This window comes from Nuphar pumila, chromosome 1, assembly GCF_984573655.1.
Source record: "Nuphar pumila chromosome 1, dmNupPumi1.hap1.1, whole genome shotgun sequence".
Lineage (NCBI taxonomy): Eukaryota > Viridiplantae > Streptophyta > Magnoliopsida > Nymphaeales > Nymphaeaceae > Nuphar > Nuphar pumila.
The window spans coordinates 153548288-153574811 of record NC_143249.1 but is presented as its reverse complement, the minus strand read 5'-3'; the positions used below and the strand labels follow the sequence as shown (position 1 = coordinate 153574811).

General features: G+C 35.5%; 1 protein-coding gene across 1 annotated transcript in view; it reads right to left on the bottom strand.

Annotated features, from left to right (window-relative positions):
- LOC149849229 (uncharacterized) overlaps positions 1 to 25377 on the bottom strand; it is a 50410-nt gene extending 25033 nt beyond the window's left edge. The window contains exons 1-2 of the mRNA XM_089999027.1: positions 25245 to 25377; positions 24585 to 24798 (exon numbers count right to left, since the gene is read on the bottom strand). Of these exons, the coding sequence (XP_089855153.1) occupies positions 24585 to 24691 (107 nt within the window). The 5' untranslated portion in view covers positions 24692 to 24798; positions 25245 to 25377. The remainder of the gene's footprint in view (positions 1 to 24584; positions 24799 to 25244) is intronic.
- Positions 25378 to 26524: the final 1147 nt, after the last annotated feature.

Genomic DNA, 26524 nt, shown 5'->3' with positions numbered 1-26524 from the left:
ATTTGTCAGCACTCTTTTGTTTATTTAGTTAATTAAATTTTTTATTTTTCAAGGCAATAAAACGTAATTTAGATTTGAATACAAAGTATTTTCCGTTCCCTGAGATCGATCTGGAGTCCACTCGTGCGAGCCAGTTTTATATTTTTTGTATCCGGTTTTCACTTCGTTTTTATTAAAAATATTGTTTTAAAAATCATTTTCATAAAAGTCACACCATCTATCGTAAGGTTACCTAATTTGTGTGAATTGTGATGAAAAGCATTGAGGATCTTTCCTTGAACTCTTATAAAATATCTTAAATTGAGTTGCCTGAATATGAAACGTATCAATGTCATCTGTGTATAGCATGACCTCAGCATAGAATGCAGTTGAGCATTTGAAGTTGAATCAAACAGTGAGCAATGCAACCACAGGACATGCTACTTTAATCCTGGTTCAAAAAACTACATATATTACATCTCAAAAATGAGGGGTACAAGTACCACATGGTGTATGGTGTCATGTCGAGCAGGAGAAATGTCAGGTTGAGAAATAAATCATAGTGGAGAAAAAAAAAGGAAAAATCTCACATACTTTTCCATCATGAGTTTAAGAGTTTCATTAGTATTTTACTGTAGAATGTCAAGGGTTCGCAGACAACTATTCCTGATGCAAAACATGTAAAAATGAATGATCAAACACCCCCCTTTCTCATGAGACGAGCAACGAAAGTGACAGAGAGGGGGAGGAGGAATCAGAACCATGCCAAGATTCATCATGCTAATCATTTTTGTTCTCAATGCTGAAAGCCATACCAAGATATATATTAGAAGAAAAAAACTGAATTAAAAAGAATTAAGAAAATAGGCAAGATTTAAAATCTGGTACAATCATTTCAACAGTTTCCAGCATTACTACCTATACAAATGGTAACAATTTCCTAAAATGGTAGAGCTCATAGTAGCTTATATGTCGCATGTCCAAGACTTTAGAAGTCTCATCAAATAGGATTCCTTTTCATCATTGATTTCCCTCAATACACAAATGCACCTTTAGTTAAGGGCGACGACAGCATCTAGCATTAAAAGCTTATCATTGTGAAGGCAGAATGTTGGCATACATTTCTTCATTATGTGTGCACTATCCTTCACCTTTTCAAAGACTTTGGTCCACAATCTAATGCATCTGCTCTCTAACATGTCAGAGAAATATCAGTGATCCCTGTCATCGAACTAAACACTTGAAAAACAATGTTTTTACCACTCAAAAACCTTGAATAGTGATATAAATATTCCTTCATTTCCTCATTTGAACAAAAATTACTGCCCCAACAAGGTCATCAACATACAACGCCACACCTCTTAAATCCTGCTGCGATAATGGAATCTACTAGTAACTTGTAAGAAAGGAAGAAAGTGAAGCCTCAAAATAACCAATCTTTTCTCTCAAGTGGGCTGCACCCTCTTTCTCTTAATAATAAGAGAAGTCCTGATAAGGCGGTACAATAAAGTAAACAGAACTTGGATAATTACAACAATGCCACTTAAGTAAGCTTAGCACAAATAACAAACATATAATATGACTAACTCAAACAATGAACCATGGAGATAAAAGATGAAAGATGTGGGACTGTAAGCATGAGACAGCTGAGATGTGAAAAGATTATATTGCCCTTGATGCAAATGTTGTTAACACCAGAGTTACCGAAAGCACCTAGGTAAAAGGGGAAGCGCGCTTCCCCGAAGCGTGCTTCGGAAGCGCGAAACGTCACGCTTCCGAAGCGTGCGGGAAAGCGCCACTTTTAAATGGGAAGCACGCTTCACACTTCCCCCACGCTTCTCCAATTTTTTTCAATTTTTTTGTATTTTTATTTTTTTTTTTACTTTTTTTTTCGCTTCCCCCTCTCTTTCTAGGTCGCTTCCGGTTCGCTTCCGAGACGATTCCCGACTCACTCCTAAGTGGTCCCACGCTTCCCGCTTCCTAAAATTTTGAAAGTGCCTCGCTTCCCGCTTCCTCAACGGGCAACCATGGTTCACACCTTAGTAGTCCCCCTCAAATTGTGCATCAAGCTCCAACATGCACAACATGCTTTTAAGAATTCTGAATCTGTCCTTGGAGAGGCCCTTAGTGAATATATCAGCTATCTGTAGCTCTTTTCTAACATACTCAGTCTTTGCCTCCTGATTCTCCACCTTTTCTCACACAAAAAGATAATCAATCTGAATATCTTTTGTCTATAATAGAAAATAAGGTTGGCATCAATGTTGAAGCCCTCTTCATATCACAATAAATTGTTGAATGTCCAGTTCTAATGCCAAGTCATGCATGAAGCTATTGATCAATGCAACTTTTGAAATGACCTGTATTATGCCTTTGTACTTTATCTAGTTATGCTTTTCGGATTCTTTTCCATGATATCAAATTGTTTCTCATGAAAATGCAATAACCAGAAACGGTCCTTCAAGAGTCAAGGGAGAGAGAGTTAATTCCTAAGTCACACGGACTCGGCTAGGGAGGCGCCGCACCCAAGTCGACACGCCCTGACACGGGTGCGACTTAGGACACGATCCGCACTTGGTCAACGACGAGTCAGACTCAGTCAATTAATCGAGACTGAGTCCGTCCTCGTTTTGGACTCGGTCAACATTGACCGAGTCTATATTCGTCCATTTTTAGGAAGAAAAAACTAAAAAAACTGAATTTTTTTATATATTTTTTTAAATATATATATATATATATAAAGAGACTGTACTGTGCACAGTCACAGTGACTGTGCTGTGTTCACAGTCACAGTGACTTTGTTGTGTGCACAGTCACACTGCAGGTTGTGCTGGGTGCACAGTCACAGACTGTGCACTTTTTTTTTTAAATATATATATATATATAGCCGAGTCCCTGTGTCCAAAATTTTTAAAATTGCGCCGCACCCATGTCGCACCCGCACCCATGTGACATAGGTTAATTCTCATGTTTTTGTATCTACTTTATGGAATATGAACCCATGTATAGAGTAGTCTTGACATATTTCATTATTCACTTTGGTAACACTAGATGGGATTTTGTGGGGTAATGCATGAACTAACAAGCTTGATTAACTACATGAGCAATGCCAAGGCATGTAATGATCAGTATACTGAAGGGCACCAGCCATATTTCTATATATCTCAGCATTCTATTTTTTGCCATCAAATTTTCATAATTTCTTCCCAAAAGCAACTGAAGTGGTAATGGGCTTACAAACAACTACACTAAGCTCTTTTAGGATATCCACTATATACTTTTGCTGAGTTAGCCTCATGTTATCTTTGTCTCTATCGATCTCAATCCCAAGGAAATAACTAAGAGATCCCATGTCCTTTATTTTGAACTTCTTGTGCAAAAATTCCTTTACCTTATAAAAAAGTTAACCTTCCTGAATTCCCCATGATAATGATAGCAAATAAAGCAATACAATGACAACGTCTTTGCCTCCATAATTGAAAAGAGAGTTATTTGACATTGATCTTTTAAAACCTTTGCCTTTCATAGCATGGTAGAAGCATTGGAACCATGTGTGAGATGCTTGTTTCAAGCCATATATCGATCTCTTAAGCTTGCATACAAATTATCTTGAGTCGACTTCATAGTATCTAATGGTTGTTCCATTATACTTTTTTTTAATTCTCCATGAATAAAGGCATGTTTGACATCAGGCTAATATAATGGATAACAAAATGAAAGAGGAAGGGATAGAACATGAACTGAAACCATCTTCACCGCGACCGAATGCTTTTTCATAATTCATTTCATGTTGTTGCTTGAATCATTTAACTACTAATTTTGCTTTGTGCCTTTCAAATATCCCATCAAATTTGCATTTTACTTTGTATACCCATTTGCTCTCCATAACTTTTTTGTTTTCAGGTCTTGGGACTATGGTCCATGTTTGGTTCAATAGCATAGCTTCCATTTCTTCACTCATCGCATTGATCCATCTTTCTCATCTGACAGCTTGGTGGTAGGATGTTGGGTCCTTGATTTTGTTTATCAGATAAAAATTTATTTGGAAATCATGTGTGAAGTCTTCGTATGAGACAAGCCTCTCAATGGGATGTCCCTCTCTTGTGGACCTGTGCAATCCTTCATTGGTTGAACCAGCTTTAGTCTTGTTCATTTTTGCCCTTCTCCTGTAAACATTCTAAATCTTTGGTCTCTCTAGCAGAGGAGACATAGCTTCAATAATACGATCTTGGGAAGGATACATAGAGATTGTGTTTTATTAATCTGTTATGGTGTGTGCTTCATTATTTTTATCATTGACCACATTATGTTGAACCACGCTCTCTAAATTATATTCATTCTTTTTATACATATATTCAAATTCTTCACCGGGATTTGTGTGCACCGCTATAGGCTCATCTTCATCCTAATGCATGCACCTTGTGAATTCATTGGAGGCTGCAAAGAAAGGCCCATTTCTTTCTTGGAAACCTTTGCTGACAGCATTAAGCTGATAATCTTCTTGTGGCATTTAAGGTAGCCTATAAATGGTGATCTCATCAATCATAACGTGGCAAGATAATATGCATTTTGTCCTACACTAGATCATAACATTGATATCCTTTGTGATGGACAGAGTAGCCATTGAATATACATAGGATTGCCTTCGGTTGCAAGTTGTTTTCCGGCTAACATCAACATGAACATAAAGACAGCCAAACACTTTAATAAATCATAATGAAGAATCCTTCCATAAAGTTCATAAAGTGACTTATTTTTCAAAGCAAGTGTAGGGAGTGTATTGATAATATGAACAGCAGTATGAAAAGCTTCAGTCCATATCCCCATTTATATGCATGTATTTCCTCACTACACCCCTTATTTTGCTTAGTGGTGCAAGGAAAAGAAACCAGACCCTCTATCCCATTGTCCCATAGAAAGTCACAGAACATCAAAGATGAGTATTCACCACCTCCGTCGTTCATGAAAGAACCAATGGGTAATGAAGTGTGTCACGTGAAATCATCAAACGTATGTTTCAGAAAGAAAATCAATGTGTGCCTCGTTAAATCATCAATGAAAGTAACATAATATTTAGAACCATAGTCACATGTATTGTATAAAGCAGTTTCTCACCCAAGGGTTTTTCTCAGAGTTTCTTTCAATGAGTGGTTTTTCTTGAAAAATCTGAAAAATCTTGGAATACTAAAGGATTATGAAAATATAAAATATAATGAAAGAAATATGAAATAAAACTTTTGTATTATTTTTTCTTTTGAGTGTGAATATGGATCCAGTTAGGATGGATCCATATTGAGAAGTTTTGTTAGTAGGGGTACTATGTCACAGGGATTGGGCCAACCAGGTGCCGCACCCGCGTCGACACGATGCAACGCGGGTGCGCGTGTGGGTGAGGCACCCGGTGCGGTCAACGCACACAAGGTCATAAATGTCCAAATTTTGGACTTAAAAAAAAAACTCAATGAAATGGGCTGAGAGGAGGATTAGGGCAAAAAAATTTACCCTAATCCTCCCGACCCCAACCCATCTCCAGACCCCGATGCCAGCGACGACCTCGAACTACCACCGAAGTCCGGTATGCATTCTCTCTCTCATTCTCTCCTTCAATCTCTCTCTCCCCTCGTCTCTCAATCTCTCTCTCCCCGTACTATGTTGGTTCTGCCCACTTTCTTGTTCTCAGCTCAAAATCACAGTTTTTTGGTGTTTTTTCTCACATTCAACACCATAGATGTGATATATAGGTTTTGTTTAGTGGGAACCAACTTTTGGATCACCGGAATCTGACCTGTATACAGGTTTTTCCAGTGATTCAAGAATCAAAATCAATGGCTATGAAGTATGAAGGTATCAGTTTTTTTGCTCATAAAAACATATTTTTTCATCAAAAAATCATGATCCAAGAGTCGATTCTCACTAAATCGAGCATGTTAAACACATCTAATGGTTCAGATCTATCATAAGACACTTCAAAACTATGGGGCAGAATGGGGCAAAACGAGAAATTAGGCCTAATATATATATATATATATATATATATATATATATATATATATATATATATATATATATATATATATATATATATATATCAAATTCCTTTAAAACTCTTATTTACATGTGTTTAATGCTTAATCCAAACCTGTAGATATGTTTATAATTGCTTACTCACTAAGCAACATGCTTTGGACTGAATTAATTTAACAAGAAATAGATAATATTTTAAAAATAATAAATATTATTTTTTGTTACAATATTGTCATTTGAAAATATCACTAATTTATCGCAATATTTTCAAAATGTGGGTGATATTTGTGACACGCACACACACCAATTAAAAAGGAAAGCATAGTTGTTTTTTATTTCATTAGTGTTATTGTTGTTAACTGTTAAAACTTAAAAATTATATATATATATAATATATATATATAATTTTTTATATTTTTTCCCTCCCGCACCCCCGCATCCAAGTTTTTTTAAAGTGTCGCATCTCCACACCCGCACCCATGTGACATAGTAGGGGTACTTTTGACTTTTGTCAAATCTCACCAACTCTCTCTAATGGATTTCTCCTTAAAATGAAAGGAAAAGAAGGGGATTACTAAAACCTTCTTCCTTTTTCTATATTGTGCTATTTTTCATAACAAAAAGAGAAGAGAAAAGAGGGTAAGGACCTCTTTGCCTCTTAGGAAACAGTCCTTTCTTTTATTAAAAGAAGAAAAGAGGAAAGAGAGTACAACCCCTTTTATTAAAAGAACAAAAGAGTACAAGGAGTACAACCCCTATTTATTAAAATAACAAAAGTAAAGGGAGTACAACCCCCTTTCTCTCTTTGTTTCTTAAAAGAAGAGAAGAGGAAAGGGAGTAAAAAACCCTTCTCTCTTTCTTTCATAAAAGAGAAAGAAAAAGAACAAAGATGAGGAAAAGGCAGAGGAGAAAAAGAATGAGAAGGAGAGGGGAAGAGTAAAGGTACGCCCTCCTCTCTCTCAAAAAAATGATGGCATATAAAAATAGGAATTTTTTCAAAAACTTGACAAAATATCACAATAATTTTGCAATATTTATTCTTTGGCGATATTTTTCCAATATTATTGGCTTACCTAAAAATACTGATAAAATGGCGATATTATCGGTGACTGTGTTTGGAACTAAACAAATAAGCAACAAGAGCAAGATCCATACATCAAAATGAATAAGTTCCAAAGGATGAGAATTTCTATTTCGTTGACTGAAAAGGACAAACAAGTATGTCTTCCTAGTTGAAAACATTAACAAAGCTTATAAGGATCCATACTATGGCTACTCATATTAACAAAACCAGAACTAATGTAATACTTAGCATTTTTCTAAAAATCAAGAATTTATTTAATTCAATTTAATAGCAATTTTTAATGTGAATTCATTAATAATTAATATTTAATTAATAATATAGGTTAGTATATCAAGTTGGATCATGGGAGTGGATCCTATATTGGATCGTGGACTCTTTAGATAGAATCCATAGTCCATGTAAGAGAAGAGTCTGTTAAAATGTAATATATATATATATATATATATATATATATATATATATATATATATTTATCATTTTTATTTTTTTTATTTTATTTTAATTTTTGTACAATAAATATTATCTAGTTCGTATCGAACTAGATAATAACTAGTTTGGTTAAAAGTTAGTCGTTGGAACTAGTCCAACGACTAGATTTCTAGTCGTTGGACTAGTCCAACGACTAGAAGGGAGAGCTCCTTATGAGCTCTCCCAATAGCTCTTGTATAAATAGGGGTGCAGCCCCTCTTGTAGAAATACTTCTTGTAATGCTTTCCAAGCATCTCTTTACATAAATAAAAATTATTTATTTATGTGTGTTGTTCCTATTTTACCCTTTTTAAGGGTTTTGCTTAAAGTGTCTTCTAGACACTTATTTTGAGTGTTCCAAGGGCGTTCGTGGAAGACCACCATTTCGCTACATGGTATCAGAGCAACTGAAATACTAGATATTGAAGAAAAGCTGCATCGGTTTCCATGCCCTTTGAAAAGTATTTTGCCACTTGAAGAGAAGTGTTTTATCACTTCATTGAAAGAGCTCCTGCATCTTGTATCTCTTTCTTTTTCATTCTTTTATTGTTCTTCTCTTCTATCCCTATTCTTTCTCTTCCCTTGTAATCGATGGATGACAATGATAAAGTCACCATCATTCCCTTGAAATTAAGTGATACGAACTATGTAACATGGGCTTGAATCATGAAACATCATATATGGGGAAAAGGTCTTTGGGGGATTGTGGATGGTTCCGATTCGGAACCTAAACTATCTCTTACCAAAAAAGAAGGAGATAAAGAGGTCCCAGAAAATCAAGGCCCTAGCCTTTTATGAGAAAAAATGGAAAGAGTGGAGAATGGCTCATGCAAAAATAATGCCATGGCTTATCAATAGCGTTGACATTAAAAAGTGCTCAAGCCTTGCCAAGTTTGATCATGTCGTGCCTTAAAAATATGTATTCCCTTAAAGATATTGCACGTGTGTGCAACCTCCAAGAAAGAGTTCGAATAATGACCCAAGGAAATAAAACGATTCGTGAATACTACAATGGATTGTCAGAACTTTAGGAAGAACTTTCTATCTTAGAACCAAAGTGGCATTGTGCCGAAGACATCAAGATTCGCCAAAAGCAACTCGATGTTGAACACTTTTACCAGTTTATAACTTGATTAAGTCTGAAATTTGAAACCACCAAATCGGCCCTTCTTCACCAGAGAAAAATTCCTTCCAATGTTGAAACTATTGAAGAATTAACAATGGAGAAAAATCGTCTCCGGAAAGGTTCCTCTAAAGTTGATGATGATTCCGTCCTAGCTGTATCTAGGCCTGGGAATCATACTCGCACCTACAGGCCACCTCAGTTTTGGAGACAATGGCGAGTTTGATAAAAGAAAAGTGATTTGTCATCACTGTCATAAACCGGGGCACTATAGGCCTCAATGTCCAAAATTAAAGAAAAGAGATGAAAAGAAAGTTGCATCAGTTAAAGAATCAAAAGACCAAGATGCACCTGTTTTTATGGCTCAACTTATGGAGATTCTTCAGCCTCTTCTTCAAAGGGTCTCTTCTTCCGTTGAAGCCTCAACTGGAGTGGTAGTTGTATCTGTTTCCGATTCAGGTAACTTTTCTTGGCTTTTAGATTCTGGTGTCTCATTTCACATGACCCCACATTATAAATACTTATCTGAATGTCTTAAAAATAACTCAAGTATTTCAAAAGTCTTTACAGCAGATGGAACATCTGTTGAAATAAAGGGAATTGGGTGTTTTGAAAAAACCAAAACTTGTTGTGTTCCAGAAGTTAGATATATCCCAAAACTCAATTTAAATCTCTTATCTGTTTTTCAAATTTCTGATTATGGATGTAGTATATCCTTCTCTTCTGATGGTTGCTGGATACAGGATCGCCAGTCAGGTGGGAAGGCCATAGAGAAGGAGGACTATATTACATGGACTTTTTGAAACTACCCAAGAATGTTTTTTGCTTAAATGTTCAGAAATTGGAAACAGACTTATGATACAAAAGACTTGGTCATCCTCATATGTCTAAAATCCAATATTTTTTAAGTTTGGGAAAGTTTTGTAAATATGAAAATTTTGTTTGTAAAGAATGCATTCTTGGAAAAATGAAAAGATTACCTTTCTCTAGTAGAACTTTTGTCTCTTCAATACCTCTTAAGTTAATACATTCGGATGTTTGGGGACCCGCACCAGTGATTTCTAAAGGTGGTTTTGCATATTATGTCATTTTTATAGATGATTTTACTAGACATACTTGGATTTATTTTCTTAAACATAAATCCGAAGTTTTTACTCACTTTCAAATATTTCATGAAATGGTCACAAAAAAATTTCAAAGTAATGTCTCCATTTTTCGCACTGTTTCAGGGGAAGAATTTATGTCTGCAGAGTTTAAAAATTATCTTAATTCATATGGCATTATTCATCAACGATCTTGCCCAAATACCCCGCAATAGAATGGTCTTGCAGAACGCAAACATCGTCACATTATGGAGACCACTCGGACTTTGCTGATAGCAAGTCAAGTGCCAAAAGGGTTTTGGGCTGAAGCAACTTTAAGTGCTACTTATCTCATAAATCGAATGCCATCTTCTTCTTTAGAAAACATATCTCCGATTGAAAAACTTTATACCTTAGCTCCCGACTACTCCAGACTAAGAGTATTTGGTTGCAAATGTTTTGTATTTACAGACAAAAATGATAAATTCTCTCCTCGCGCTATGTAACAGGGATTCGGCTAGCAGGGTGCCGCATCCGCGTCGACGCAACTCGACGCGGGTGCAGTCAACCCGACCCTGGGTGCGTTGACTGCACCCAGGGTCATTTCGGTCTATTTTTTTTGGATTTTTTTTTTAAAAATTGCCCTATGAAATGGGCTGCGGAATTTTTTTAAAAAAATCTTGGGGAGGAGGCACTGCGGGACCCGCCCGTTGACCGCGCAGCGGGACCCGCGTTGGGGAACCCCCAGTCCCCCCCTTATATATTTTACATTTTTGCCCCTGCCGCACCCCCGCACCCAGGTTTTTTGGAAGTGTCGAATCCCCGCACTCGCACCCATATGACATAGTCCTCGTGCTATTCCATGTGCCTTTTTAGGATATGCCGAAAACCAAAAAGGGTACAGATGTTACGATGTTCAAAATAATAAGTTATATGTGTCAAGGAATGTGACCTTCCTTGAAAAGGAAAAATTTTTTGAAAGTGAAAAACCCAAGGATATTACTGAATATTCCTTTTTAATTGACTTAACTTCCAAATCCGATGAAGAGGATTTTGAATGTAATTTTGACAATGATCAAAGCCTTACTAGCTATGAACATGATATTGAAGATCAAACTAGTAAGGATGTTAGTTTTCAATATTCAAAACGAAGAATTGGAGAGCAACGCCCCCCATGTGCATTAGAAAGATTTTCTGAAGCTCCTCCTCGTAGGACTTCTAGAATCTCTAGACCCTCCAGGAAGTTTGTGTCTTATGAATCCTTTTCTCCCTCATATAGGGTAGCTCTTGCTTTAATTCAATCCTATGTTGAACCTTCCTCATATTTTGAAGCCAAAATCATGCAAAATGGATTAAAGCTATGAAATTAGAGCTAGATGCTTTAGAAAAGGCCAATACTTGGTTTATCCAAGATCTACCTCTTGGAAAGAAACCTATAGGTTGTCGATGGATCTATAAAGTCAAAACCAAAAGTGATAGGACCCTAAAAAGATATAAGGCACGACTTGTAGCCAAAGGCTATGCTCAAGAGTATGGCATTGATTACGAAGAAACCTTTGCTCCTGTGGCTCGAATGACCAACTTTAATTGCCTTAGCCTCTATTAAAAAATGGCCTATATTTCAAATGAACGTTAAAAATGTCTTCTTAAATGAGAGTCTTGTTAAAGAAGTATACATGGAAGCTCCTCTTGGTATTAGTCTTCCTAAGGGTAAAATTCTTCGTCTTGAGAAAACGCTTTATGGTCTTAAAGAGGCACCAAAAGCCTGGTATGACAGGTTTAGTCATGTTATGACTGATATTGGTTTTTGTTCTTGTTTGACTGACACTGTCTTGTTTATTAAACAATCTGATGCAGGTATCATCATTCTTCTTCTTTATGATGATGATGTGATCATCAGTGAAAGTGATAAACAGGGAGTAGCTAATATCAAAACTCTTCTTAAAACTCATTTTGAGATGTCTGACCTAGAACTATTACGATATTTCCTAGGAATAGAAGTTGCTTATTCTCCTAGAGGGTACTTGATATCTCAATCTAAATTTGCTTCTGACATTATTTGCAGGTCGGGCATCTCGGATGAATAGAAAGTAGATACTCCAAAAGTAGTCAATGTTAAGATGAAAATTGATGATGGAGAACGACTTGAAGATCCTACTCCATTTAGACAACTTGTTGGAGCTCTTTCTTACCTTTCTATCACTCGGCTAGACATTGCACATGTTGTCCACGCAGCTAGTCAATTTCAACATGCTCCCATCTCTCTTCACATAGGAGCAGTCTTACGCATTATTAGATATTTAAAGAGCTAGCAGATTTCTTCACCAAACCTCTTGCGGCTCCCAGATTTCACTTCCTTTTAGACAAACTTTCGCTCATTGTACCGTAAGTTTGAGGGAGAGTGTTAAAATGTAATATATATATTTATCATTTTTATTTTTTTATTTTCTTTTAATTTTTTATACAATAAATATTAGCTAGTTCGTATCGAACTAGATAATAACTAGTTTGGTTAAGTTCCACTTGTAACTTAACCAAAAAGCTAGTGGTTGGAACTAGTTCAACGGCTAGATTTCTAGCCGTTGGACTAGTCCAACGACTAGAAGGGAGAGCTCCTTATGAGCTCTCCCAATAGCTCTTGTATAAATAGGGGTGCAGCCCCTCTTGTAGAAATACTTCTTGTAATGCTATTCAAGTATCTTTTTACATAAATAAAAATTATTTATTTATGTGTGTTGTTCCTATTTTACCCTTTTTAAGGATTTTGCTTAAAGTGTCTTTTAGACATTGCTTTTGAGTGTTCCAAGGGCGCTCGTGGAAGACCACCATTTTGTTACAAAGTCCTACTAAGAAACCCTTCCCCAATATGAAACCCAATCATCCTCTGTATAAAGAAGGTTGAGCCTCCTTATTAGAAAACACTATTCACGTTTTTGAGAAGGGGAGAGAGAGAAACATATTTTAGAGAGGAAGAGAGCCAAGGGAGAAGAAGATCGGCCAACCCTGTGTAACAATTTTTTTTCCCGTGATTTTTTTCGGTGATTGGCCGTAGGATCCGTTCATACTCATGTTTTTATTCATTTTTGTGTGTTGGATCTGATACAAGGTTTGTACCTTGGCCTTGGACAACAACCACTAGTGTTAGGAAAGAGATTTCATATCTCTTTCGTGTTCTTTCGGTGTGTTGATTGTTTTTCATCGTGGATCGATACTCGTTCGCGTGTTTGTTGTATTATTTGTTCGTTTACACATCAAAGGTACGAAGTTTCTCATTATTCAACATGTTTAGGGTTTAGTACAAGTCAATCAAGCATGAGATTGTATTCCTACAATTCGATATATGCTATATTGATTTTAAAAGTCCTATTTCGCTTTTGATCTAATTGTTTTTAATCGTAAAATTAGTTTAACCCATTTACCAAAGAAAAATGATGTAGATTCGTGATTAAATGCATGTTTCATGTTATATTTTATGTTTCCAGCATACTAGATGTGTTTATGGATGGATTTAATATGGTTTTGATGGATTAGAAATTTATTTGGAGGATTTTATAAGGCTGATATCTTTTTCATAAATTGGTTTTGGGACAAACGTATTATCTTACGTAAAAACGTTGGATCGTATGTTTGATTTATGTTATAAATTAAATCTTTGTGTTTACAGTATGCTTGGACGTGAACGCATGATTTGGATGTTTTTTTGATGAATCAAATTCGTTGTATGCATGTTCTTGATGTTTTTGATGAAAAATCTAAAGTTCTTAATCTGGTTTCTTGAAAACTACATCTTGTCCTGTATTTTTATTCCGACCAGTTTTAAAGAAAATTATGGTTCTCCAAAATGATGAACGCATAAATCTTAAAAATTTAGAAGGATATTCTAGACATGTAGGAGCAATCCCAAAAAAAAAATTGAGCTCATTTGAGTTCCTAGTTGAGAGAAACGACATCTGCAAATCAGCACAAAATTTTTGTCCTGACAGAAATTCTGTAATGGTTGCACGTTTTTTATAGATTTTATTGCTCCCAAACTATTTAAGATTCATGACTAATATTTTTATGTGTTAGTTTATATATTGAAGAACACGATAAAAATCTTATGCAGTAATTCATTATGATTTAAGAATTAAAAATCATGAAAGTTTATTGCATAACCTGAAATTCCTAGAAGAGTCTGTCCAACAACAGAAACAGACTATAATGTGTGATTTTAATTTTCTACTGGGATGGAATTTAGACTTTATTCTTTTTGGAGCTTGTGTCAGATACACCAAGCTAACTATAGTAAAAATTACAGAATTTTTTTTATTTTGTAAATTCATTGGCTTATTTTTCTTCGGCGAGGTTGGACCGGTGATGCTTGTTCTATAAACAAAAAATAGGTTTCAGTAAAAGAATTATTATTCTCTTATCCACAATAAGTTTGGATCTAAGTTTTTTCCTGTCTACAGCAATACATATGTGCAACTACAGTAAAAAACTGAGAATTTATTTCATTCAGTTTAAGGCATGACGGAATTAAAACTAACAGAAGGAAATTCAGCTTTTATAGTTTAAATGTAAATTGCTTTGGCCTAATTGAATATGATGTGTTGAATCGCATGCATATGAGGGTTCTAAGTGTGGACCAGGTCTTGTTTATGCAACATGATGGTAATGTATAGCATGATGTGATTTTAAATATGTGCTTATGTTGATCATATGTAGCATGTGGTTATGATATGTGGTTTGTGAATGCCTCATTATGTGAAATGCTTGCCTATGTGCATGAAACGATTTAAGAGAGGAACTGAATTTTTATTGTGGTTTATGATTGAGTTACATGTGAATCGAAGTGAGGCTATGTGCTAGTGCATTAATCTTGTAATAATCATGTAGATCTATTGTTTATGTTGTGTTATGATGCATATGATTAATTGCATTTGTTGGCACATGATGGTTCACATTGTTGTGACCGAGCAAGGATTGCCCAATCGGATGATGCATGATAATGTGCATGTTTGAGTCGATATGGAGCTCATGTAGCATGGTGATCTGCTATGAATATTGTGGATTCATGTGTTTTGGGTGTCACTCATTATATTTAACATTTTTCTGATAATGAGGCTCAGGCTTAGTCGAAGTGTACCTAATTTCTCCTTGGTTGCCCTACGTGTGTCGTGGGATCGTTGGAAGGGTGCTATTGTTGGGAACGTGGTAATCAAATCTGTGGTATTTTTTTCTCCAAGAAACCGATATTGAGGTTCATGTTCCCAATTACGGTAGTAAGGAACATTTCCACCATTTTGGCCTGGGAACAGTGAGGGTTGGCTTCAGCTGTTAGCATATTGGTATACCAAGAAAAGTGGCATCGGAGGGTGTGGATGCTCTTGTCGTCCCAACATCCAAGTATGGAGGCCCTGATGTTCCGGCTAGGGTGCCCAACATTAGCCGAGGTACATCTGTGGGACCCAGTTAATAAAATATAATTGTGTTAGTCGAGGTACATATGTGAGACCTAGTTAATAAAATATAATTGTATGTAGTTAAGATACATTGGAACTGCCTTGAACTTCGAGTTTTACTGGTGATAGTACCCACTGAGGAGTCAAGAGAAAACTTAAATTAATTACAAGTGAGATGTGCATGCATTCAAAAGCAAGTGTTAATAATGAGAAAAAAGCTACTCATGCAATTTGCATTGGTTCATGCATCATATATGCCATGGTACATGCAACGTATATAAATTGATTCTTGTATCATGTAATAATGCAAGTATTTTAGAATTCGTTTGTGTGCAAGCATATCTAAATTGTTGTGTATTATGAATGTTTTCTAAAATATATGTTTGTTTGATTTATGTTTTATCCTTTACTGTTGGGTAATGTGAGATTTCATACAAGAACAGTTGATTCTCACTCATTATATTTAACATTTTTTTGATAATGAGGCTCAGGCTTAGTCGAGAGGCATGATGGTGGAGCTGACTTGTTGGGAGTGGCGATATTTATGAATTGGTGATTGAATTCTAAACGTTTGGGATGGAGTTGAATTTAAACTTGTGAACTTAAAGTTAGAGTTTGTTAAGTTTAATTGTGGGTTGAAACTATTTTATTTTAAATTATGGTTAGAAATGAATGGTTGATGTGGTGGATGTTAATCTATGATAGACATCAGATCCATGAGATGTTTTTTGCATTTATTTAAAAAGTTGTATTTCTTTTTTGACAAGAGATTTTTGTCTTTGGTATCTCTTTCGTGAACTTAGTTCTAGTGAGTTAATATAAGCTCGTGCATGTGCTTAGGCGGACCCCCTAAGGCTTAGTCCGGTTAAAGCAGGACCATAGATTAGTTCTGGAAAAAAATCTATATATTTTCCAGGGTGAATTTGGGGTTGTTACAACTAATAGGAACTTTAAGGTATTGAAACTACAGTGGCCAAGATGTTGGTGTCATATATAGGCATCCTTCTCAACTACAAGAGAAAAAACTGCCCTAGAGGGTGGTGTGGTCTAAAAAGTAGAGATAACATGATGTCAAAGCAAAAGTGGCTCCCAAATGCAAATCTTTAAGAAAAGAAAGTCAGGAATGAAGATAAAGAAGATATTATTTTCTTTACACATTTGAGAAATGGAGATGGGATTCTTTCAAAAGTTAGGAACAAGGAAAACATTATTCAATATGATATGATTGTATCCAACATAAGTGATAGACTACTTAACATGGGTATTTCTACCAGCCCTTCATATTTGTGTAGTACTCATCATACACACATAGTACCCATCATACACACACTGGTACTTGGGTACTTCGAGTACGAGTGAGCAGAGTTTTGGACTTCATTCTACTCATTTTATCCATTTAATGATCTAATGAACGTGCAGTTAAAACTTGAAATCAAATGAGTCCAATGTTAACTATATACTTGTTTGTATAGATCTAGCCACCAAATGCTAAATCTAACTGTACAAATGTGTTTAACATCATTTAGTTGCTATGTTAGAAGGTTTTATCATATTTAATACACTATAAGATTTTATTTTTGAGATGGTGAAAGATCAATAACTCACAATTCATGAAAATAAGGGTGTTTTGAAAATGGTATAAAACATCATGTTTGAATCAACTTTAACACATGGATATAGTAAATAAAACATGCTAAACATAATCCAAAGGTTAGATTTTGCTTGTGGAGCTTAAATCTATGTAAATCAAGTGTACCACAGTAAGTTATGGTGGTACAGTACCACAATAGAAGGGATGAGGTATCCTCCATACCCACAGTTTGAGATATTGCCGTGGCATATCTTTTGTACATATGTCGTACCCCGTAACCGTACCCATGTGACATACATGATTGAATGGGAAGAACTATCTCCAACGATTGGATCCTTTGCCAATAAAAGTGAAGAGGGAAGAAAATATACCAAGATTCCAAATACATGGATAGTGGTACCACTATCAACTACCCAAGCAAGGCCATGAGGATCACTGATGGCCATGGAATTAAAGAAAAAGGCAGCTGCTTCGATAATAGCATCTTCATGAGTAGGCTCACTACTCCCTTCATGTGCTAAGGAATGGTGATGAATTCCAAATTGATTAGGGGAATCATGCTTGAAACAATCATAGCATTGCTTAACGCTATGCCTCTTTTGCCACAAATTCAACACACCACATTGGCAAAATTCAAAGAATTTTCATGTCTAATTTCCATAATTTGGGCTATTGTCATATACCATTAACTTTTTGTTCATACCCACCATAATTGTTGTTGTTGTTGTTGTTGTTGTTTTTGTTTGTTTTTGTTTGTTGTTTGTTGTTTGTTGTTTGTTGTTTGTTGTTTGTTGGTTGTTGGTTGTTGTTGGTTGTTGTTGTTGTTGTTGTTGTTGTTGTTGTTGTTGTTTGCTATGTCACATGGGTGCGGGTGCGGGTGCGGGTGCGGGTGCGACACGGGTGCGGCGCAATTTCAAAAATTTTGGACACGGGGACTCGGCTATATATATATTAAAAAAAAATAAAATATATATATATATAAGACTCGGTCAAAGTTGTGCCCATTAGGGGACAGGTGATGAGTTGTGAAGGCATTCTGTACACTTTCTTCATACAGGAATAATTCACTTTTGGGCACTTTCTTCATACACTGTAATAATTCACTTTCTTCATACAGGAAAAAACCACAAAAACTTGAGTTGTGCCCATTCTGTACTTAAAACTTGAAAGTGTACAGGTTTTTTAGTTGTGATGGGTTTTTTTCCTTACAGTTGTAGCCCAGAAAATTAAAAAAAAAAATTCAAAAAAAAAATTCCAAAAAATGGACCAAAATGACCCTGGGTGCGTTGACCACACCCAGGGTCGGGTTGACCGAGTCCGAGCCGCACCCGTGTCGGTGCGTGTCGACGCGGGTGCGACGACCTTGGAGCCAAGTCCGTGTGACATAGGTTGTTTGTTGTTTGTTGGTTGTTGGTTGTTGGTTGTTGGTTGTTGGTTGTAGGAAATTTATCCCTCATGGATATATTCACCACAAAGTCTTATGTTCTTCACCTAATCCATGTTTGGCATAGTAAACTTTATCGTGCTCATTCACCGGTTGTTCCACCATGGTTAATTGATCAAAGATTTGCTTAAGGTAGGCGAGGTAATTGGAAATAGGTTTACTCTCCTTCTTGCACTCTATTAGAGGTTGCTGAAGATGCATAATATTCACAGCGGAGACTTGAGTGCATGCCTCATGAATTGAATTCCATAACTCTTGGGAAGTAGAGAGCCCAACAACTTGTGAGAGTATCTCATCGGACAAGGTGGAATATATCCACCCAATCAACCCTTGGTCTAGAATCATACATTAGAATCATGAGAACTTGTTTAGAACCATCTTCTTTAATATTCTCATGAGTTATAATGGGTGGAGGAATATTGCCACTTCCTTCGATGTGACCCAAGAGCCTAAGAACCTTAATATGTGGCATGGTAACCTTTCAAGTAAAATAATTGGTATCATTCAACTTATTCCTAATTTTGGGAATGGATAAGGATTAAGATTGAGATTTGACACACCCATTAGGGTATCATTAGAATAAGATTTATTAGGATTGGGATTTAGCACACACAAAAAGCTAGCACTGGGGTTAATATTCTGATTAGGGTTCAATGGAATGTTAACAGAAGTTGAACCAATAGCATTCATGGTAGGAAATTGGGTATTTTCACCATTCATCACTACAGGAGTAAGAAGTAAGGCAATCCCAAGGGTAGAGTAGTAATAGAAGAGGGAAGGCAAAAGAAGAAGAGAGAGGGAGTTTCCTTGGGGACAAGAAATGAGAGAAGAAAAGGGAATAAAGAAACCAGGGAATATATGAAGATGATGCACTTACCTTAGATGATTAAGAAGGATGTGTAGCTCTACTACCACAATAATTTGTGAAGGGATGAAGGAAGGCAACAAGGCCACTTAAGCAAGCTTAGCACAAATAACAAAACATATTAATAAACATATAATAATTAACATTACATGATTAATTCAAACAATGAAATATGAAGATAAAAGATGACAAAATGTGGAACCATAGGCATGGGACAGCTGAGATGTGAAAAGATGACATTGCCCCTGATGTGAATGATGTTCATGCCTTAATGGCTATTACACTTACAAAACCATGTCTCTATAATGAACAAGGGTAGGTTTTGGAAAGTGTTGTGTGGATCCCAATCAAAATACATATGAAATTGTATTGCTCAAAAAGAGGAGCAATATTTGCGCTTTTTGCTTTAGCAATTGAAACAAGCTTCAAATGCCATGATTTCATTGTCCTCATTTATCTCATTATTTTTTAAATTGTTTTCCTTTATCATATATTTTTTTGTTTCTCTTTATTTCACCCTTTACAGAAGATTTCCTGATATTTCCCCCAAAAAACAACTTTTCCTTGCCAAGAAAACCCTAGGAACTATGTCACAAGAACACACCGTTTTTAGCCTTGTGTCTAGTGGCAAGACATGACGCAAGGACATGACAATTACACATAATATTTTACTATTATTGATATTTTAAATAGTTTTAATAATATTGTCAATAACAAATACATTTTTATATTAAAAGATCAAACACATTTTTAATGAACTAAATAATGAAAAAATACCATGTACTTATGTCATATTTCTTGGAAAAAATTGCAAGGTTGGGTCTCAAGCACATATTGAGCCATGGTTCGTGTATGTCCTTGTGACATAGCCTAAGAATGAGATTTATAACAGTGGTCCATATTAGATTTTGCACTTGTAGGCTATGTCACACGGACATTCCATTTTGCCCTCTGTACCCGTGTCGACACGCGTGTCCCCGTGTCGATGGGTACATACAAGTTTGCATTCAATTTATAATTTATAATTATATTCTCAATTTATAACTTTAGATTTTCAGTAATATTATATATATTTTAGATATAACATATATATTTAGATTATACTCAGTCTATTTTGAATTTATTTGATACTTAATATATACATAGTTGGCAACCCTGACGAGTCGACCCGAAATCGCCCGAGTCAACTCAGATCGGACCCCTAATGGGTCACTGATTCAAGTTACTGACCCTGATGCATATTATAATTTTATCATGTATTTTATGATTTTAATGCACAATTCTTATATAAAGTCACTTGTTATTAAGAATCTAATATTGTTCAATGAAAAAAATTAATAATCATGTATAATTATATGGTTTTGTAACTTAACTGTTGACACATTAGCTTGAAGTTTAGTTATTTTCATGTCTTATTCATGTGCTTAAATTATAAACTATAGAGTCATGACTCGTCCGAGTCAACCCAATGACTCGTGAATCAAGTATTGGGTGATCCGGCCCCGAGTCACGAGTTTGCCAACTATATATATATATAGAAGAGGAAAGAGTTTGTGTATGGATCCATTTACAATCCAGACCCAAACTCTTTCCTCTATCTATAAGAGAGAGAGGAAAGAGTTTGGGTATGGATCCAAATACGACCCAGAGAGAGGAAAGAGTTTGGGTCTGGATCCAAATACGATCCAGACCCAAACTCTTTCCTCTCACTCTCTCTTATAAAAGGGGAAGGTGAGCTCTCACTCTCTCTCTCTCTCTCTCTCTCTCTCTCTCTCTCTCTCTCTCTCTCTCTCTGATTGTTGTAGGAAGAAAAAAAGAAGAGGCATGCCCTTTCCCCTCTCTCTCTCTCGGATTGTTGCAAGAAGAAGAAGAAAAGACATGCTTCCCCCTTTCTCTCTCCCTCTCTTCCTCTTCCTCTTTCGTCCTCTTCTTCCTTCTCCTCCTCTTATTCTTCCTCTTTCGCCCTCTTCTTCCTTCTCCTCCTCTTCCTCTTTCTCTTTCGTTCTCTTCTTCCTTCTTCTCCTCCTCTTCCTCTTCCTCTTCCTCTTTCATCTTCTTCTTCCTTCTCTTGTTTCTTTTCTTCTTCTTCCTTCTTTTTTTTTCTTCTTAATCCTCCTCTTCCTCTTTCTTTTTCTTCTTCCTGCTCCTCATTTTTCTTCTTCCTCCTTGCCTTTCACCAAGGGCAAAAAAAAGAAAAAAAACAAAAATTGGGTTGGGTACCCGATCTGGACCAGCACGTACTCGTGCAACGTCCGGTACGCCGACACGGGTATGGCTGCTTGGTTGCCATGTCTATGTGACATAGGTCGTACCCTATAACCATAACCACAAATTTCAGTGATATTTTCAAATATAATGATATTTATCGATGCAAAAAAATTTAAAAAAAAAATACAAAAAAAATCTCACAATATTTTTAAAATACCAAGAATTTAAATCTATCGCAATAATATCGAGAAAATCTCAAAGAATTTATATTTATGGTTTATGTTCATGGTTTATTGCTTCTTTGCTTAACATGTATTTTTTCTTGTTTATATTTATGTTCGTGTTTTCTTGCTTCTTTGTAAATATGCATTTTTTTCTTATTTTTTCCAATTTTTCCTTTTTTTTTGTTTTCTAAAACTTTTTCAATATTTATTAAAATAATAATAATAATATGTCAAGATCTTTTCTCGCCGAGACCAATATTTGTGACTATGCAAGTAACACACACTAGTACCTATGTGACATAGGTTGGTTTGTTTGTAGGTAAATTCTGGGATGGATTTGCACCACTAGGTTCACATTGTGTATTCCCATTTGTTAGGTCATGTAGGCAAAAGTCTAGGTTGCATAGGGTTGGGTCCGGGTTGCTTTGGTCCTAGTGTTTTCCCAAATTCTATGCATGTGTGTGTTAGGTCAAATGTAGGGTGATCTAATGCAAGGTGGTTAGGGTTGACATGGCATAACTGGGAAATTTGTTAAGATGGGAACAATTCCATTAGGCAGCTACTCTATTTAATTAAGTAAACATCAACACAAAGATAAAGCATGCAGGTGGGAGCTGTTGCATTCTCTCATGTGGTAGCATATCTAGCTAGGAAGAAACCACAATGTTTTGGGGAGTTTCAAAATATTCTCCAAGACCCATTCATTTAATCATTCAAAATGCTGCATAGAACTACGTCTCAAGAATAAGTGTCATTATATAGATTGGGAAAGTTATAGCTTTGTATTTTGTTTTCCTAGTGCTTTCCCTATCTAGGGGGTCTACCCTCATCCTCATTTTTTTAATGGAAATGATCTTTCCCTTGAAACAAAAAAAAGAAACTAGAGGCCCAAACTCTAGTTATTCAAGAATTTTGCACATAGAGATTATGACCTCCTTTTCTTTTTTTATGAAAGTTATCTAATGTATTGATTTCTTATTCAAGAATTTTGCATATTTTAATGTTCGTTATTAATCATATAATCCTTTAGATCACATAAAATTATGGTTTTACCTTAAATTATAAAATTAATATTATTCATATTCCAGTTTTTTCTATTTTTTCATCTAGAAAGTAGTTTTCTTCTTTCTTGATTGCTATGAAACAAATTATTCATGCTCAGTACTTCTACACTATATTCACTTTTTCCCCTCAAAACAAGGAATTCTTAATTAAATGTTTTTATGAATATAATTTGGTTTATTTGTTCTAAATATTTCATGACAAGAATGATGAGCATTAGACTACAGTTAACAATAGATCCATGCTGTTTTTTATTTTTTTGTTATTTGGTTTCAATTCCAAGCACTATTACGCTTTCTTATTCTTTCCAATTTTTGTGGCATATGCATCAATACCCCTTGCCTCAAAATGTTCCCCTTAGTTTGCTTATTCCTGGCCTTTACAAATTTGAAACCAACCTAAAAAGGATGCTTTTGAAACCACAATTGCAATGACATGATGCAACATAACAAAATAAGTTCTAGACCCTAAAATCCTAAACAACGCTCACAACAAAAGAGCTGGATTAGCAAAATGGACGCAACTAAATCTTCAAAACTGAGATTAGAATTCATTAACCCATTTAGCCTTCAATATTGAAACGATATAAGATACATCACTCCATATGGGTATAGAGAAGTGGATCTCAAATCAAAAGTAGGGAAATTATGTAACTGTCAATGTCGTAATTATCGTGTCGGAAGGGTTGGCGATAGGGGTGTATCATACCATATCATATTGTATAGTGAGATACAGAAAAAAAAACATTTTAAATTCAGAAAAAATAAAAAATACACAAAAAACAGAAAGACAAATTAAAAAACAATTTTAAGCATTATAAACAATTAAAACTAACAACTAACAAAACAAAAGGGTTACTATTAGAGAGTCACGTTAGATGACAAACAAAAGAAAAAAGTTTCAAGTAAACTATAACAATCATATAATACAAAAATAAAATAAAATTAAAAATATGACCACTTGAAACAAAACACATTGAAGTAGTCAAACTACAATATTAAGTAAATGTAATTAATAAATAAATTAAGCATGAATAAATATTAAAATTATCAAATATAAAAGCTATAATTATGATGTTATAACAATGTATCATTACATATATCAAAAGGGTATGAAATTAGTCATTAAAAAGTAAAAAAGAAAAAGAATGTACTGTCACTTCTAAGTAGTAAGCATTGAAAAAAGAAGTTTCATAATGTCTTTCATTAATTAATTTCACTAGTTACAATAAGCACAAGAGTTGAATAATATGTGTTCTTCCATAATAAAACTTCTCTTCTTTCTTGTTTTCACTAATCCCAATAAATTAAAAGGAAACATCTATTTTTTGTTCACATAGCATATGAGAGAAGTGAATAGGATTCTAATAAAGTATTATTTATGTAAAAAGTTATCAATAAAAGAAAAAATATCCAAAATAAATTACTTGAAATTTTTCAACCAAAAAAGTGAAAAAGTAGTTGTATCTTGTAAGATACAGTCCGATATGGACCGATAATCATAAATTTTCTGGTACATGGACACTATAGTGTAGGTTCTCCTACCGATAGTGCAACATATCATACGGCACGATCCGATACTGATAACACTAGTAACTGCATACTGAAAGTCTAAATGGCTATAGTAGCAAATACAAAGGTTTCAATAAAACAAAAATGAAGTTGCCACAACCATGATTGCAACACTCATTTATCAACATACCTAGGTAAGCTAGTATCTCAAACTCCACCCTTATCAAACATGTAAAGATACCCAATATGAAGATGTAATGAGAATGTGTATAGAACCATCTAACAGTTAATACTTAATAGACTCCTCCACTATGCAGCATAGACAAAAAGCATATGCTAGACAGCAAAGGGAAACAGACCCGCACAAGATGGAAACCTTCAACACAGAGAAAAACACATAAAGCATGCACCAAAATGCACACCCTAGTCATGCCCAAACACATAAAGGAACAAATGATAAAGAAGCATATGAAACCTGGAACTCCCACGAAAATCCCGTCTGTAAGGAGCATCACGGTACGAGTAACGATCGCTTCCGCGGCTACGGTGAACTCTTGGCGGGCTCCTACTCCTCGGACCCATCCTTCCAATCCAAACAAAATATCAAAACAATCAAGAGGCCCCCGTCCACGACGAAACAGCAACACCACCACCACCACCACCCACCGGTTCTTCCTTCTCCACCTCCTCTGCACATTCATAGTCATACAACCCAAAAGCCACCTCCATGAGTCCACACACACAGATATTATCCACCCTTTCACAGTCTCTCCCCACACAGCCTCCCAATTCCCAACCTCAAACCACAAACTTCATAGAAAAAACAGAGCAAAAACCACCAACCTCTCCTCCCTACCCCAAATCGCAAACAGAAAAAAAAAGGAACTAAAAACACAAAAAAATGTCGTCGAGAAAGCACAACCCATTTAATCAAAATATAGCTCCGTGAATATCATAATCGAGAAAGGAGTCAAGATAGAGAAATTCATGGATCGTGTATTTCATGGTTTTTCAACATGCATCAAAAGATGATAATCATAACAATAGGTACAATATTGCATCAAAATAGAGAGATGCCATCTAACTGTTAGCTTATCACGAATAAAAAGCAGGATAGAGAGAGAGAGAGAGGCACCTCGCGTTTCTGTAACGGCCCCCGCTCCTTGGACAACGCGACGAACGAATGGGGCTGAAACTGATAAAAGGAAGGTGGGTTGGCTTCTAGGTTTTTATTGCGGTTTTTTTTCTCCGGGTCCGATAGGCGACCTGAGATGGGCGAGTTTGAGCTGCCTTGTGGCTAAGGCTAACGTACGAAACGTGCTGCTCATAAGCTCGGCCACTTCCCTCGCCCAAAACTCGTTCGGAAGAGTGCGATGCTAATAGTCTTGGATGAGAGGGTGTTGTGTGTTTTCCCCGGAACACAAATTGCTGTTCCTGTGTGAACGGAGGAATATTTTGGGACCCGCGATAATTCATATGCCAATGTTGCTCGTAATGACTTTATAATAAAATAACATATAAAAAAGGTAGATATGCTTTTGACAGAAATGTCCCCCCTATGATAGATATGTGTTAGACAAAAATATTCTCCTGCTCTCCGTAAATAGATTTGCACGTTTTGCCTTTGTTTTTAGCTTGTGTTACAACACATGGTCGTCTTCTCGTTCCTACCTTGTGTTATATAGAAAAAAATTTCGGATTCGTTCCTACCTCATGGAGATAACTATAAATCGAACGACTGGTTCGATCATTGATGGGCGTCATAGGGAGATTTGTCAGTCATCTCTTTTTACAGTTTTTTCTTCTTCATTTCCGTTAGGCAGTATGGAAAAAAACAATGATGCACAAACATTCCAACAAGTGCCATTAAGGTCACATTATGAGTATTTTTCCATGTCATCATGCTATTGTTGAAGAACATATGTGGTAGTGAGTGTCATTAAGGCATTGTTTTGTTATTGCACGTAGATTTTATCGTTTCAACAGTTGGAAACTTAAAGACATTTGTAAGACGCTGGGACCTGTTGACAATAATGATTGGTTACAGATGCGTGCAAGGGCCTCTACTCCATCCGGTATCATCCATTCACTCAGTATATTCAATATAACGCAAATCGCGGTTGTAGTAACACGTATATCGATTTGTGAGATATTTTTTGTTTATTAATAGCGATTTGTAATATATTATGTTGAAATATCGTATATCGGTTTGTAATATATTATGTATTTTCTAGTGTCAAATTGTGATATATTGTTTTGCTTGATAATATCGATTTGTAATATATTATGCTTAATTGTTGTATATGGATTTGTAAGATATTATGTATTTTCTAGATTCATTTATGAGATATTGTTTTGGTTGAAAATCTCGATTTATAATATATTTTGTTGAATTTTCGTATATCGATTTGTAAG